Source organism: Sinocyclocheilus anshuiensis, unplaced genomic scaffold (genome assembly GCF_001515605.1).
Source record: "Sinocyclocheilus anshuiensis isolate Anshui unplaced genomic scaffold, SAMN03320099.WGS_v1.1 scaffold662, whole genome shotgun sequence".
Lineage (NCBI taxonomy): Eukaryota > Metazoa > Chordata > Actinopteri > Cypriniformes > Cyprinidae > Sinocyclocheilus > Sinocyclocheilus anshuiensis.
Window position 1 is genome coordinate 237,501 of NW_015544156.1, and position 13,238 is coordinate 250,738.

Genomic DNA, 13,238 nt, shown 5'->3' on the forward strand with positions numbered 1-13,238 from the left:
TACAGTAGGGTGCTATTAAAAACTCAAAATATACATCTCCAACCATAACCTCCTTTTGATGAGTTTCAAATCTATGTCCATCTGATTTCTTCTGTTTTTCGTACTTAGATCTCTTTCTCTGGTCATGTTTTTATGATGTAAAACTGGCAACACTTTACAATATGTGTGCACTTGCTGAACTAATGCACATTTAATGTATGACTCATGAAAAACTAAGCCATTCATTAACTATTGCCGCATCATCAACTAATAGTTTATCTAATAGATTAAGTCATATATGAATTGCTGTTAATTAAATGTGTCATCATGGATCAACATCTACTTATAACAGTGTAAATTAATTACCAAAATGTCATGTATTTTAACTTCCAGCTATAATAATTTGTGAAGATATCATTATGACTTTTACTTAATGAGCATACGAACATAAAGGGTTGAGAGGAGTCTAGATGTTGGTAAGTAGCATGTAAAAGTGTTGCTCATGAAGGGAAACAGACTGAAGACGCAGAAGATGCTCAGAAAACACGTGAGAGAACAGGTAAGAAGTCCTTTCTCAAACCTTTCTTTTGTTTATTTGTTCTTGTTTATTTTCTTAATTACTGACTGTTCACTTGTCTTTAATGTTTGAACTTTATATTAGTTAGGCTAGTAGTATTTTTTTTTAATCAAGCATTGTGAGTTTTTTTTCCCTTTTTTTCTTTTATGTAATTAAATAAAAAAATACAATTCAAGGTTACACAGGGGAAAAAAAATAAGTAAAACTTGAGCCCTGCCGTTGTGCAGTGAATTTAATGTCAAATAATGTGTTTGAGGGATGGGTAAATTGATTAAAATCATAACCATAGGAGCATAATATTAATAATTAGTTAACAGAGTTAATAGTCAAGTGTCTCACCAAGTCATAACATAATGATATGCAAACTATTATCTAATGATTTTTTAAATCGGACAGCTGGAAATTGGAATACATGGCTTTGACCCACTGTGGTAAATAACACATTGATTTACACTATTAGTTAATGCTAGAAGTTGATAGTGAATTAATCCTTGATGACACATTTATTTAATAGCAATTCCTATATATCAATCTATTAATCAGTCACTTTATCAGATGCTGATGTAATTATTAATGAATGGTTTAGTTCTTCATAATTCATACATTATCTAAAGATTATCTGTGCATTAGTTCAGCATTGATTAAGGCATATTAGTGCATCTGTATTGTAAGTTGTTAGTGTAAAACTGCTTGTGTTGTCATTCTTATGCCTTCTGGGTTTTCTCTGTTCACTTCTCTGGACTGATGCTGATAAACTCTGAGTTGCTGTTCCCTGCGATCTTCTCAGTGTTCACTAGTTTGACCATCTCCTGCTCCTTAGTCAATGAAGCTGCTGCGCCCTTTTCTTCACTGCTGCTCTCTTGTGTAATAATCAGAGTCTGTTTCTTGCCGCACCATCTATAGAAAAACAAATGTGCACATTCATTAAAACACAATAACACTGTTAACTTACGTAATAAATCACTGGCAGCTATTTTATAAAACTAATAGTTTTAAAGTTAGAAAGTGTAAACCAAACATATTCTTTATTCCTGTGTTTCGTTTTTTCAAATCTAGCTGTTGACACTACTGTCTATTTATTCTTTTTAAGCACACTTAGCCTGTTCAGTACCCACACTTGTGCTCTTGCCCACTTCAGGGTGCACGCATGTGACAGAGAGGAAGTATAAGCAAGACCGTCAACACTAACACACACTAACCCTTATTCAACTTCGATGCGCTACATTTAGGAACCCACAAGCCTTCCTTCCTGAGCAAAGTAGCATATTTTCACCTGCATGACAGCGATGGTATTATGGTTTCTAAAACCAGTTGGTATGACATTATAGCAACTGTTTTAGCAACTTAGATTTTATGATAGCTGTGTCAATCAAACATTCCTTTATACACATTCAAGATTCCCACTTGCACACAGTGGCCAGAATTATTAGCGATACATAACACAAGTAGGCAAGTACAAATTGACAAGTGTGGGTATTGTGACAGACTGGTGGTATTTTTGTACTTCTGCTGTGGGATGTAATATTTGCATTAAAACAACATACCTTTTTCTGTTTGCTACAATAACACAGACAAGCAGAATGACAAAAACGGCCAAAATGACGAGTAAAATGATCAGCCAGTCTGTAAGAGGATTAAAACAAATTACACGTTATTTCAAACCAAGTAATAAAGAAAAATCAATGCAGTTGTTCAAGTCAGAGTGCAAATTACAAAAGAATCACTTTGGCAGGAGGTTTGGGTGTGTGTCCTTAGGGCCAGGCCTACTTATGCTTTTCCCTATTCATGTTTTCCTAGAATGTGAGGAAAACTGCTGGTTTGTCTGCTGTCAGCAAATAATCATCAAATAGATATTTACCATTTTTAGACAACCAAAAGCTGTTAGGTACAAGTGTCTGATAAACTTGTGGTTTAACCTTAAAATAAGCTGAAATTCATGAAATTGAAATTAATTTCATATATTCAGTTCAACAGCACTTTGGGTCATCTTTGTTTTGCATTTGTATTTGTGCTGCAAATGTATTTATGGGATTAAATTCTACTTAACTTCCCCAATTATGAGTCTATTCTTGACTAGGAACATTGTTCTGTTTTCTGTCAATGCCTTTGGTTTTGCAAGCAGATTGTGTTTCAGGGGTGGTCGAAATGATATTACAAGTCTAATTCAGAAAAAGCTGTACCTATGAGTAGTCTTATGACTGTACATGTACTTTGAAAATGCCACAACCCTTTATTTTACCCATCCATTGATGATGGTGATCAGACCCCCTAAAACCGGGCTTTTTAACTCCAGTCCCGAAGGGTCAGTGTCCTGCTGAGTTTAACACCTAACCCAGGGGTGTCCACACTCGGTCCTGGAGGTCCAGTGTCCTGCTGAGTTTAACACCTAACCCAGGGGTGTCCACACTCGGTCCTGGAGGTCCAGTGTCCTGCTGAGTTTAACACCTAACCCAGGGGTGTCCACACTCGGTCCTGGAGGTCCAGTGTCCTGCTGAGTTTAACACCTAACCCAGGGGTGTCCACACTCGGTCCTGGAGGTCCAGTGTCCTGCTGAGTTTAACACCTAACCCAGGGGTGTCCACACTCGGTCCTGGAGGTCCAGTGTCCTGCTGAGTTTAACACCTAACCCAGGGGTGTCCACACTCGGTCCTGGAGGTCCAGTGTCCTGCTGAGTTTAACACCTAACCCAGGGGTGTCCACACTCGGTCCTGGAGGGCCAGTGTCCTGCGGAGTTTAAAACCTAAGCCAGGGGTGTCCACACTCGGTCCCGAAGGGTCAGTGTCCTGCCGAGTTTAACACCTAACCCAGGGGTGTCCACACTCAGTCCAGGAGGGCCAGTGTCCTGCTGAGTTTAACACCTAACCCAGGGGTGTCCACACTCGGTCCTGGAGGGCCGGTGTCCTGCGGAGTTTAGCTCCAACTTGCCTCAGCACACCTGCCTGGAAGTTTCTAGTATGCCTAGTAAGAGCTTGATTACTTTGGTTCAGGTGTGTTTAATTGGGGTTGGAGCTAAACACTGCAGGACAGTGGCCCTCCAGTAGCAGGACTGGACACCCCTGCCTTAATCAAACATGCCTGAAACTAGGTGTTCAGAGTTGCTTGCAAATTACAGACAGATGGGTTCACCTGGGATTGGTAGTAAAGTTTCCAGGACACCGGCCCCCCAGGACTGGAGTTGTTATAGAGCCCTGACCTAAGACTGCCTTATAATTCACACCCTGGTGAACATTTGTCAGAATGTTGTCAATCAAGGCTTGTTAAAGCAAATAGTAGTCTGAAATTGAATACAATTGATTTGAGCATTACTTTTAATACTTGATTTATATTAAACTGGCCATACCTATAGACCCGTTGTTTGGGGTGGCGTGTTCTGGAGTAACAACTAGACAGAAGCACAGAGACACAACAGTTCAAATAAGAGGTCAGAAGTCATTTTTCAGTAATAATTACAAACAATCCAGATAGATCACAGTGTATTACATTTAGTAAAGAATGAACTGATTATCAAATTCAGATATGGCTAAAATTCCTATAAAAACTTCACCTGCTTTATTTGCTGCTGTTTCTTTAGTGGTCACTGATTCAAACACTCCCAGCCCTGTGGTGTCTGGATTTGGATGTGAAGTTGTCAACTCTATATGCGTATCACGGTTTGTCTGATCAGTGTGGTTCTGTTCCGCAGGGCTCTGTGTGGGACTGGTCTGCATCCAGTGAAATGGAGTAGAGGACTCAGACACAGATGTGACTTCAGATGTTGAATTTTCAGAATCTTCCCCTCCAGCATTTGGTCGGTGTGTTGTGACTTCTGTCAAATGACAATTATGCACAACTTAGTGTATATCTGCTCATCAAACACTGATTGTATGAAAAAATGGTCCATCTCTGAAACAGCTTTTCAACCTGTTGTCTTATAGATATTTACATGAATTTATTAGACAACCAGAGTTATTATCAAAACTAAACATTCACAGCTTAGCATTTATTTTGTCATGTTTTTACAGAAATAAATCCGTCTGTGCAGGGATGGAAAGTGTGACAGTGTTTTTCTTGAAACATGTCTTTAGAACAAGTAAAACTGATGCATTTAATAACACTGGTCTACAGAACTCGTCTGCTTCAGAGATAAAATATGATATTTATTGTGCATTTTGATGTGCTGAATTCAAATACGACAATTAAAACAAATGATTGGCTGCTGTTTCCAAGATATTTCAGTTTTTACATTTTACCTGTCACCTCTCCCATTTAAGTAACACTTTAAAAATCAGCAAAAGGGTTATATAAGTAAAACTGGTCACACTTTATTTTAAGGTCCAATTCTTGCTATTAATAAACAACTACAATGTTTGCCTCAATAAACTCTTAATTTGCTGCTTATAAATAGTTAGTAAGGTAGTTGTTAAGTTTAGGTTTTGGGTAGGATTAGAGATAGAATATTGTCATGCAGAATTATATAAGCAGGTATAAATGTATAAGAATTATATAAGTATATAAGTACTAATAAACAGCCAAGATGCTAATATGCATGCTAATAAGCAACTAGTTAATAGTGAGAACTGGTCCCTATACTAAAGTGTTACCATAAAATTTATAATGAAACAAAAGGCCAAAACTATTATGTATATACTTTAGTCCTATTCAGTGTCTACTCTGCACTTCTTGTATTCATTAAATGGAGCATCTCTTGTCACAGTTCAGCAATAGTCTGCAAGCACTGATGGGCTCCATTTGCCCTGACAGCGTTTCTCCATTGTTTCAATGGGAAATCATTCGCTGTGCTCGTCGCTGACTGCTCTGCGGTTCGGTGGGGTGGAAATTTGCTGTGCCAATGCAGAAGACACTGCAAATTTCATCTAGATTTTTTTCCACTGAAGGCATAGATTTCCTTTTCCTGTTCAGCCACTGCAATTGTTTGCACGTGTCGCAGTGTGTGTGTGGGGCCCACCTCTTGTCCTGATCGCCAATTTTGCAGCCAAAATAATAAATGTGGTAAGGCATTTCCTAACTGTGCTTTTGAGGTGCTAAAGTCACTTCACCACTAACATAGCAGAAGTAATCTGCACTGTTCACACAATGCATCTCTGCTTGCTTTGGCTAAACAGAAACATGACCCTTTGCCAAATCAAACACTGACAGATAAGAGAGCACCATCCAGAGCTGATATAGGGCGATTAGTTCAGCAGAGTGATATGAGTTTGAATTTCGGTTTCTATTTTTCTATATTCTGTTTCTATCCTTTGCCATTCCCAAGTCATGGGTCAGATATACTGACCCAATAGCATATCTTAAAATTAGAGCCAATCAAAAAAACTTAAGCATCATTTTCATTCCCAGTGACTCAGAATTAGTACATTTTGATAACATTTATTTCAGAAACATCTTGGCTGTAGACCAGTGTAAAAAAATAATGTGTTAAAAAAAAAATAAAAATTATTTGGTTTTCTGGAGGTTTTATCTAATACCATTAAAAATCATTTTTGTTCATTGAAAAAAATATATATATATATATATATATATATATATATATATATATAAAATTGAATCCTGTGGCAGACCTTGAATACACTTTTTTTTTCATACAAAATGCATACCATTTAAAATGTTATTCCTTAGTAAGTCGTACCTGTAAATGCTGAGTCACCATCTGTTTTGTTTAAACTCTCAGGGTCAATCATAGCTGTGCAGTTCTTCTCTGCCGTATCTGATCGAAATGCAATGTTTCGTTAAAAAAAGATGATCAATCATGTGTTGACTAAAACTTACAGCATGTTGCACAAATCAAACCTTTAGCATCAAAACAGAAGGCGTCATATTTTTTTTTGTCTGGAGTTTTCCTGATGATGCCGGTTTGGTTGCCAGCACAGATTCTATTTGGCCTCTGACGGACTATCACCACCTCTGTGCTGTTTATCCATCCATACCTGCAGACAAAACGTATGTTTATATTTCGGTGGAGCTCATGTTAATAATGATCCTGTATGTTTAATTGTCACTTGGTTATGTTCAGCTGAATGTAAGAACCTGCATGTCTGTAGTCCTTTATTGTAGGCTTTTTCCACCTGCTCCAGACTGGCTAATGAAGAGGATAAATGCTCACACAATGTCTCGGCCTTCTCAAACGTCAGACTATAGCGTTCTCTCCCCTCCACATGAAACACTCCAGCATAGCTGCAGCTCCGTGAGCGCACTACAACAGGACAAACACAGCATTAATGATAGTAATTAATGGATTTTATTCATATAGTGCCACTCTAGAAGCAAGATTTTCTGAAATGCATAGCAGAAGAAGGGAGACAAAGGAAACAGTAATAGAGACTATAGGTTTAGTGAAGATTTTAACTTAAATCTTAAAGAGGGAAAGAAGCTGACAGCACATAAAGATCAAGAGCTTTGGGACAATTAATAACAGGTGTTACGCTGCTGATGGAGTAGGCGAGACATGGATCTAATCGCAGGCTGATTTCTTTAAACAAAACAACATGAGGACATTTCAGAGAGAACACAGGAAGATGAAGGTAATACCAACACACAACTATTTAACAAATGTTAAAACATGAATTGACAAACAACAACTGAAACTGAGGGTGAACGCATGGATATGTATACATAGATGCTGGTTACACTTTATTTCGATAGTCCACTTTAGACATTCTACTAACTATAAGTAACTTTGTAACTACATGTCAACTACATGTGTCTAAAGTGGACTATCGAAATAAAGTGTTACCTAGATGCCTCATTAGTGACTGTTTCTATGGACGAAACAATTAAAGTCATTCTTTAATTTTATGTTTCATTTTCAAAGCTTAATAAAATATTGGTTTTATATTATTTGCCTCTTAAGGGTAGTAGGGTACCTTGACAGGCAAATATATCGTAATGAGGGAGCGAGAGAAGGCAGGCAGAGGCAAAGATCGAACTGCAGGGGTTTTAATGAAAGTATCAAAATAAACAAATAACCAGGAACACATGGAGCATAAGAACAGAAACATGAGCACATGACAACCTGACTACAAAATGGCACATGGGACAGGAAGTAATTCAAAAGCCCTAAGAAGACAAAGGGAACATGTAACATTAAATCCAAAAGTTGCAATCAGATGCACGTACCTCAACACAAAAATCACAAACAAGGCGATAATCAACATTTTTTCCAAGATGCAATGCATGCTTTGTTCATTGTGAAATTGTTTGTTCAGGCGACTTAAGATTTATTCATTTATTCATTTTTGTTATTAACATGTTTAGAGTATTCTTGTTTAGATTACACAAAATAATAAAATGACTCCACTTTCTTCAAGATACTTTTTACATTTGTTAGGAGAACACTTTGCCTTTCCTTGCACCACTTTTGGTAGGTCCTAACCACGGCATACCAAGAACAGCACACAAGACATTTTATCGCTCTACCCAGTCATCTAGCCATCACTATTTGGCCCTTGTCGAACTATTTTTCCTCAGTGTTTTTTTTTTTTTTACTGCCTCGAGAGATAGTACCAGAACATTTCACATGACGTCACAAGTGGAGCCCCCTTTTAAGTTTAAAAGTCTGCCTGCACAACACGTCATCAAAATTTGTCTGAAGGAGACGTGCAGCAGACCCAGTGCATGGCAATGAGACGCCGCTTCTCATTTCCCTTTTTTAGGGATCCATGTTTGCAGTCATAACCCTAGAGGTTCCTATTCAAAGCGGAACTGCGTTGACACTATGGGGAACCAATGCCCACTCACCACTCACTTGCCTCACTAGACTGTAGATATGCAGACCATAGTGGGCATAGAATATCCTGACTCTACAGATCAACCAGCTAGAGTCAAGATGCGTCAACCTCCAGGGAGCAATATGCTTCACAGACGGCTTAGAAGAAACAGTCCCTAAGCCAGTATTGTTCCAGTAGTAAAGGGAAGACACCCAAGCTTCTACACTCTATAGCCAGGGAAGTCCTGGCCTTTACTACCTTCCTTCTTTGTTGCAGGGCACACGTAAGCCTTATAAGGCCCCAAGAGCAGAGCTCTAAAGGAAAATGCTCAGCTATGTCAGCACCTTGACGAAGCCCTTAGGGCGTAGTTGGAGAGGGAGGTAAACTAAACAAAGGGACTCTCGTGAGTTGCCCATCATAATTTCACTCACCCTGCTCCTTGTAACACCAAGCGAGGTGGTTTAATTCTAAATCTAAAACAAAATCCTACTCAGTCCCTGTAAAACCAGAGCCCAAACCTCCTAGACAGGGAGGCAGACAGGAGAAAGGCAGGCTGCCCTTTGCCAATAACTCTCATCCCCCATATTTTAACCCCAAAGAGGCTACAAGCGTACTTACAGTATGCCCTGCTTAAAAACCCTAGTACACTGGGGTGGGGGGACAATTCAACTGTGACTTAATTAAAGGCACTTCTCTAGACCTCCAACGCTAGCTATAGTATGCGATAGATGAGGAGGGACGCCCTGCAGGCCGACTGTCTCTATTTGCCAGGTTCTTGAAAATGGGTCATACTATAGAGGCCTATGAAGCCACCCATCCATACATCCCTTCTTCAAAACCCAACAGTAGTTGGGGAGGGAGGTACACGAAGTAGAGGGAATCCACAATGGCCTAAATAACTCTGTTCACCCTGCATCAACCCTAAGGGGGTATCTACCAAGCAACAATCCACAGGAGAGCGTACAATTCTACTTTAGAAGGTATTTAAACCATTCTGTAGAAGGCAGAAGACCTTCTTCAAAACCCAACAGTAGTTGGGGAGGGAGGTACACGAAGTAGAGGGAATCCACAATGGCCTGTTCACCCTGCATCAACCCTAAGGGGGTATCTACCAAGCAACAATCCACAGGGGAGCGTACAATTCTACTTTAGAAGGTATTTAAACCATTCTGTAGAAGGCAGAAGGCATTTTTTGTGCGAATTCGGCAATGGTTGTTTTCGATCAGGCGGGGACCACGACTTCAACCCTCAGTGTTTTTTTTTTTTACTGCCTCAAGAGATAGTACCAGTCAGCAGTGGGATGGCCTGGGATCCAATCCACCCTTACGAAAATTAACCATGGTTTTATTGTAGAATAAGTGTAGTAACCATGTTTTTTTTTTTTTGGCATATTGATTATCATTTGTATAACCACAGTTTTACTACAAATACATATGGTGAAATTTAGTGTATTAAAACAATGGTAAAAGTAAGCTATAGTAATGCTTTTTTAATTAACACTCTGTGTATCCAAGTTTAATAATAGAAATATTGATGTATTCAAAAGTTTACTTTATGTTATTTTGATATAATCATCATTTGTATTCATTTTCCATTAATTATGCAATTTGATGAGAATGAACTTCAACCGCTGTCTACCTCTCTCTCTTCCAAGATTGATGACTCACTGAAAGACGATTCTCTGCAGATCCATCAGTCAATATTGTTTTATCATAATTCCCTATTGTTCACAATTTTACTATGTTTGATATAGTGTATGGTTTATGTGCTTTTCATGCGTTTTGGGGTATTATTTATAAGAATAAATTATGTTTACATGAGAAATAATAAACCGGTGTAGTTAAAACACCCCACATATTTGTTATTATATTATATACAAAATCCACAATAGAACATAAATACAAACACTCAGAGTGAGTTCTGAGCAGAAATATTGTATTAATCTCAAACTGTGTGTAGTTTTCACTCTGAAACAGATGTTCTGAAAAGCCCTGCATGGATTGAGGCGCCTGAACCAGGGTCACATGTCCTAGACATGTATGTCACACAAGTGGAAGTGCTGACAGCGAAAGTCCATTTCTGATTTTATTGCAGTTTTCAGTGTCATGTTGCAGTGTTTTACTTGCCAATGTTTTCACGCCCCCTGTGTTTTGCTCATCTGAAAACAAGCTCTGTTTGTATGGCTGCAAACGGCCTCAAACACCTTGAAATGCAACACAGCAGGTAAAGAGAATCAGTACTGTACATGAGTGTGTGTGTCTGCTGCATGGCCTGGTCAGTCGAGCCGTGTATGAAGCGACAGCTACATGCTCACACACAGCGAGATACCATTTAAGATTGTGTCAATATTGTGTTCTGGACAGACTTTCTTAGTAACTTCTCACTTGTCCGATGTCTGATTCACCTTGATTGACATTTTTTTTTGTTAGGCTTTCAATGGCTGTGTGCGCTCTACAACACACAGAGATGCCAACATGTCAAAAATGTATGGGCCCTTATGTATGTATGTATGTATGTTTGAAAAGTCTGTTTCACTCATGTTATGGGTCAGGTTGTTTGGTTTTGTTTTGTAGTGGTTTTCTTTGTTTCTACAGGTTACCAGCTAAGGATCCACCTGTTCTTAATTGGAGGACTGCGTATTTAAGAGATCTGTCCTTGTTTGGAGAGGAGCCTGGTTCCTTTCTTAGAACATCCTGCAGTTGTGCTCTGCTGGACAGCTAGACCATATTGGACATTACCATTACCTTTATTTATTTATATATTTTTTACATTATTAATTTATAAACACTTTGGAATACAGACCTAAGGTTGGTCTCTTTTTAAAGAAGACAATCAGCAGTTTATGAATTTTTCCAAAAATGAAAGTATCAAAAAGTTAAAGAAGTTTACATTTATTGTAAAGAAAATACAGTAATCATTTTATTTTATTTTATATATAATAAATATTTTACATAACAGGTTTTACTCTAAAATTGCTGTAAATAAAATGTAAGCCTTCTATCTACGTAAGTTGTGTTCCAAATTTGAAGTTGATATGAAAAAAACTGAGGTTTCTGTGAGATTTTATTTAGGGCGTTATACCTCAAACAGCCACCGGGTGCCATACAAACTCAATTGAATTTTTTAAATGCATTTTTCTGTAACATATGTTGAAATTTCTCTGTTAATATTGCTTCTATTACCAAATATGGAATCCTGAGACTCAGACCTTTCCAATTATGTTTTTTTGTAAAGATTATAAAAAGTTTTGATTGTAAAAGGCCGTAATGCATTTTGTACACTGCAGCTGCCGTTAGAAGTCCTGGTTGCTATAGAAACAGCATTCTGAGACGTGCGCTCAGGACAGCGCAAAAATAAGTTTTTTTAACGCTATTTGAGCAAAAGAAGCAACATTTATGAGACAGCTGTTGTCAGATTTCATTGGTGATTTTAAACATGAAATTTAGCTGCATTGCATGCCAGAGAGGCGTTTTTAAAGATGGCCACCGAGTGACATGACTTGAACCGTCACACCCTGCATGTGTTACGACTGAACTGAACAACAATGGAGAAGTTAATATTGCTTGTCTCCGAGTGTTTATGTTTTTACCACATGGAATTGCCGGACTACCATATTATTGTTATGAAAAATAAGGCTTGGAGAAACATTTCATTCGCGATGCCATATTACTTCAGTGGATATTCCGTATCATAGCATCTCTACTGAAAAAAAAAAGCGTCTCTACTGAAAAAAAAAAGCGTCTCTACTGAAAAAACGCTGCACTCTCAAGCGCTCACAGCTGGGCGTTTTCAGCTGGCTAAAAACTCTTTGGTGGACACGACTGAGTTTCATTTTGTTCTCCATTTAGATATTCATTGGTATTGCTTTCATCAATAGTTCAATCACAGAGAACCTCAGAAGAGATTTAAGATGTGAAGAAGAGATCAATGATATAAAATAATACAACACAGCAGCAAGATTTATCAGATTTATCCACTGAAATTTGGCAAGTCAACCGTCAAAGTTTCCAAGAACTACATGTGACAAACTTCAGAACAAAATGTTACCACAGTAACTGCTTACGAAAACAGTGAGTGAATTTTTTGGAGGAGCTTTCATTTCTTGCTTGCATGACAACACACAGACATGCTACAACACAAATTGAATATGTTTATGTATATATATTTTTAAGAAAAATCTGAAACCAGCCATTAGTCATTCCCCATCTCTCTTTCTTTCTTTCTTTCACTCGCTTTTCAAACAGTTTAAACTCCACTGGCTCTTTTTTTGTAACGCTGAAACTGCGTCTTTCTTCAGAGCAGCTGTTTATCTGTATTCAGGCATACAGATGCTCCTCCATTCATACTCTGTAAAATTCATAGTCGATATAGACAGATGCATAATGTTCCTGTGACGGGTTTTCTTACCTTTGCGATCTTCTGATCTCGAGGAGGCCAGCAATCCAGAGGCGAGTCCCAACAGCATAATCCACATCCCGATGGCTGGTGAGGAGATCTCTGTGTGAATCCAGAGGGTGTACAGTAGAGCTTAGAGTTTGCTGTAAGTTTGGAGTATTGGAAGGTGAGATTTCAGTGCCAGAACTAATACAGATCAGAGGAAAGGGAGGTGTATGTTTCAACACACCCCTCTACATTTCCCTTATCCACTCGCCTTCACTCTCTCTCTCAGGCCTCTGTGTGCCTGACACTTTTAGTGTGTTTGTTTGGTAAGTGACCATGATTATCTGTAAATCACTGACTGACATAATTCTTGAATCATCCTTCTCCTCTAAATCACCCTGCTACTGATTCTCGTCACGGTTAACATATATTGGCAGTCAAATGAAATTAAACTGTATGATTCAAACTAGGGCTATCAAAAAAAAAATTTGAATTTCGAATATTCGTCGAATTTAAAATAAAAATCCACATTCGAATGCAAAAACGTTGCATTCGAATTGTAGGTGTGCGTCAGACAGCCTTATCAGTGGCGCACGAGATGC

At 38.4% G+C, this 13,238-nt stretch overlaps 1 protein-coding gene across 2 annotated transcripts; it reads right to left on the bottom strand.

The window, feature by feature from the left end:
* Positions 1-732: 732 nt before the first annotated feature.
* cd44b (CD44 molecule (IN blood group) b) lies at positions 733-12,794 on the bottom strand. 2 transcript variants are annotated; one of them, XM_016495331.1, is made up of 8 exons: positions 12,664-12,794; positions 6,578-6,743; positions 6,341-6,477; positions 6,180-6,257; positions 4,101-4,361; positions 3,897-3,926; positions 2,101-2,179; positions 733-1,453 (listed from the first exon to the last, which is right to left on the bottom strand). In XM_016495331.1, the coding sequence occupies exons 1-8, from the start codon at positions 12,728-12,730 to the stop codon at positions 1,285-1,287; spliced, it is 987 nt and encodes a 328-aa protein (XP_016350817.1). In that variant the 5' UTR covers positions 12,731-12,794; the 3' UTR covers positions 733-1,284. The 2 variants fall into 2 exon arrangements, with proteins under 2 accessions (XP_016350817.1, XP_016350815.1); XM_016495329.1 differs by having other exon boundaries at positions 3,897-3,938.
* Positions 12,795-13,238: the final 444 nt, after the last annotated feature.